Below are 2,484 nucleotides of genomic sequence, written 5' to 3' on the forward strand. Positions count from 1 at the left end.
TAAGTTTATGGGTATGAAATTATTCATTTAAATATTATTTAATTAAACATAGCATTAATTCATTAAATATTTATTGACTAGAAATAAAATATAATGAAAGTTATAATAGTGAAACCACAGAGTAATATCGTAATACATAGGTGGGAGGCTAAGCTCGTCTAGAGGTAGGTCATCAAGACTTCCTTGGGAAGTGACACTTCCGAATTCGAGGCAATGGGATTTAGGAAGGTCAAAAGAGTAAAGTGAGAAAAGGGTGTTACAAAAAGAGGGAACAGTCCAGTGGCAGAGTCTGGATGAGATGCGCAGAAATGGCACCTCGCAAGGGGAAGGAAAAGAAGGAAGAACAGGTCATCAGTCTCGGATGGCTGAAGGAGAAAATGGATTTGGGTCTGCCACATCGTTGCATCCTTCAATGACACTTTTGTCCATGTCACTGATCTTTCTGGCAAGGAAACCATCTGCCGTGTGACTGGTGGGATGAAGATGAAGGCTGACCAGGATGAGTTCTCTCCATATGCTTCCATGTTGGCTACCCAGGATGTGGCCCAGAGGTGCAAGGAGCTGGGCATCACTGCTCTTTACTTCAAACTCCGGGCCACAGGAGGAAATAGGACCAAGACCCCTGGGGCCCAGTCATCTCTAAGAGCCCTTGTCTGCTCGGTTGGACGGATTGAGGATGTCACTCCTATCCTCTCCGACAGCACCCGCAGGAAGAGAGGTCACTGTGGTCGTCGTCTGTGAACAGGACTCCTCAAATTATTGTTTTCTGTTAATAAATTTTGCCTTCGTGTCTGAAAAAAAAAGAGGGAACAGCTGTAAGTGAAAAAGCTCAGAGAGTGGGGAGAGCACATTTGAGAAACTGGAAGATACACAGGGTTACTCAAGGCTCTCCTTTCAGAAGGATGTAGAGAAAGGAGGCAGGGATGTTTTCAGGGCCCAGATTTTGAAAGACCCAATAAGCAACCACATGGATGGAATGTGAGGACATTAGACATTAGGTCAGACAAAGTGCGATAAAAGCTGTATGATATCATTTATATGGGCATCTAAACAACACTGAACTTGCTAAAACAAAGAGTAGAATGGTGTGACCAGGGGTTGAGGGTAGAGGAATTGGAGAGATGTCAATGGTACAAACTTGCAACTACAGATAAATAAATCTAGGAGGATATCTAATGCACAACACAGTGATTATAGTCAACAATACTGTATTACACCTTTCCAAGTTTCTAGGAGACTAGATTTTAAAAGTTCTCAGGACAAAAATGTCATGATACTATATGACATGCTATATGTGTTAGCTAATGGTGCTGTAGAAATCATACGGAAAGATATGTGTGCCAAGTCAACACATCGTACACTTTAAATTTATACAACGTTTTGTCAGTTTTATCTCAATGAAGTATAACATGAAAAAACCATAACAATCTATTAATAAAACAATAATTGCTCTGCTTTTATTGTAAAGAATAGACTATAGAGGAGAACATATAGAAGCAGAAAAGTAACCAGCAATCGTTTCTGACAATTGTGATTGCCGTGGAATTGGATGCAAGAGATATTAAAGTGGTTGAACCAGTAAAGTCAGATAAATGGTGAAATGTTTTAAAATGATTATATATAAAAATAATGTATGCTTTTTTTAGATTTTTGGTTGGGGAACTAGGTTGAATGTTTGTTTTCATGTAATGTGCTGATTCTGGAGGGATAAGCCACAGGTGTAGGACTGGACTAGAGATACAGCATGAGTACAGTGTTACTACATAGTAGAATGTCTAGATTGAGAAAGCTTGCATAAGCTAGAGCTCTTAAATATGTCAACATTTAAAGGTCATTCAAAGCAAGAGAAACCTTCATAAAAGAACAAGAATGAGGACCCAGAGAGACTGAAGGGAAATGAGGAAATTAACTACTCGGTCATGGAAGCCAACTTCAGATAATGGGAGGAAAGGTGGAGGATCTGGTGCTTTACATGGGAGGAACTATTTAAGATGGAAGAGAATTAAGAAAACAAGGCTGGGTTCAAATTGAAGAAGTGCTGCTTATTCGAATGTTTCTTTGGGCAAGTCTTCACTAAACCTCATTTTTCTATTGGTACTACATTACTAGTACAGTAAATTATGCAAGAATTACATTAATTCCTAATTTTAAAATGATGGACACTCAGTAAATGTTTTCTGTTTTTATGTACTCTCAATAGAAGCCTGGGGCACATTATTTAAACTGTGCATGGTTTCACATTTCAAGAACACCATTCAGCAACCAAAATAAATGTTAAAAATTCCAATTCATTCACCTGCCTTGTAAATCATCCTATAAAACTCACAGCACTACATTTTTAAAATACTTTTAATGCTTTATTTTCTCCTCAGTGTTTGGTTCCCCTCACTCTGCTTAGGGACATCTCATATGCCAAAACAGCCTAATTCTCTCTGACCGTCTGATTAGCACTGCAGTTTCTCTGTGAACTTTATGCATTACCTG

The 2,484-nt window shown here is 38.8% G+C and overlaps 1 protein-coding gene across 1 annotated transcript; it reads left to right on the forward strand.

The window, feature by feature from the left end:
• The first annotated feature begins 302 nt into the window (after window positions 1-302).
• LOC139007142 (small ribosomal subunit protein uS11-like) lies at window positions 303-741 on the forward strand. Its single transcript, XM_070410252.1, is given in 3 exon segments — window positions 303-360; window positions 363-386; window positions 389-741. Coding segments are annotated over 3 exon segments (429 nt in total). The 5' UTR covers window positions 303-308.
• The last annotated feature ends 1,743 nt before the right edge of the window (window positions 742-2,484 follow it).

The sequence above is a fragment of the Myotis yumanensis genome, unplaced genomic scaffold (assembly GCF_028538775.1).
Source record: "Myotis yumanensis isolate MYYU_CA2020_CCGP unplaced genomic scaffold, mMyoYum1.0.hap1 SCAF_1, whole genome shotgun sequence".
In the NCBI taxonomy this organism is placed as follows: Eukaryota; Metazoa; Chordata; class Mammalia; order Chiroptera; family Vespertilionidae; genus Myotis; species Myotis yumanensis.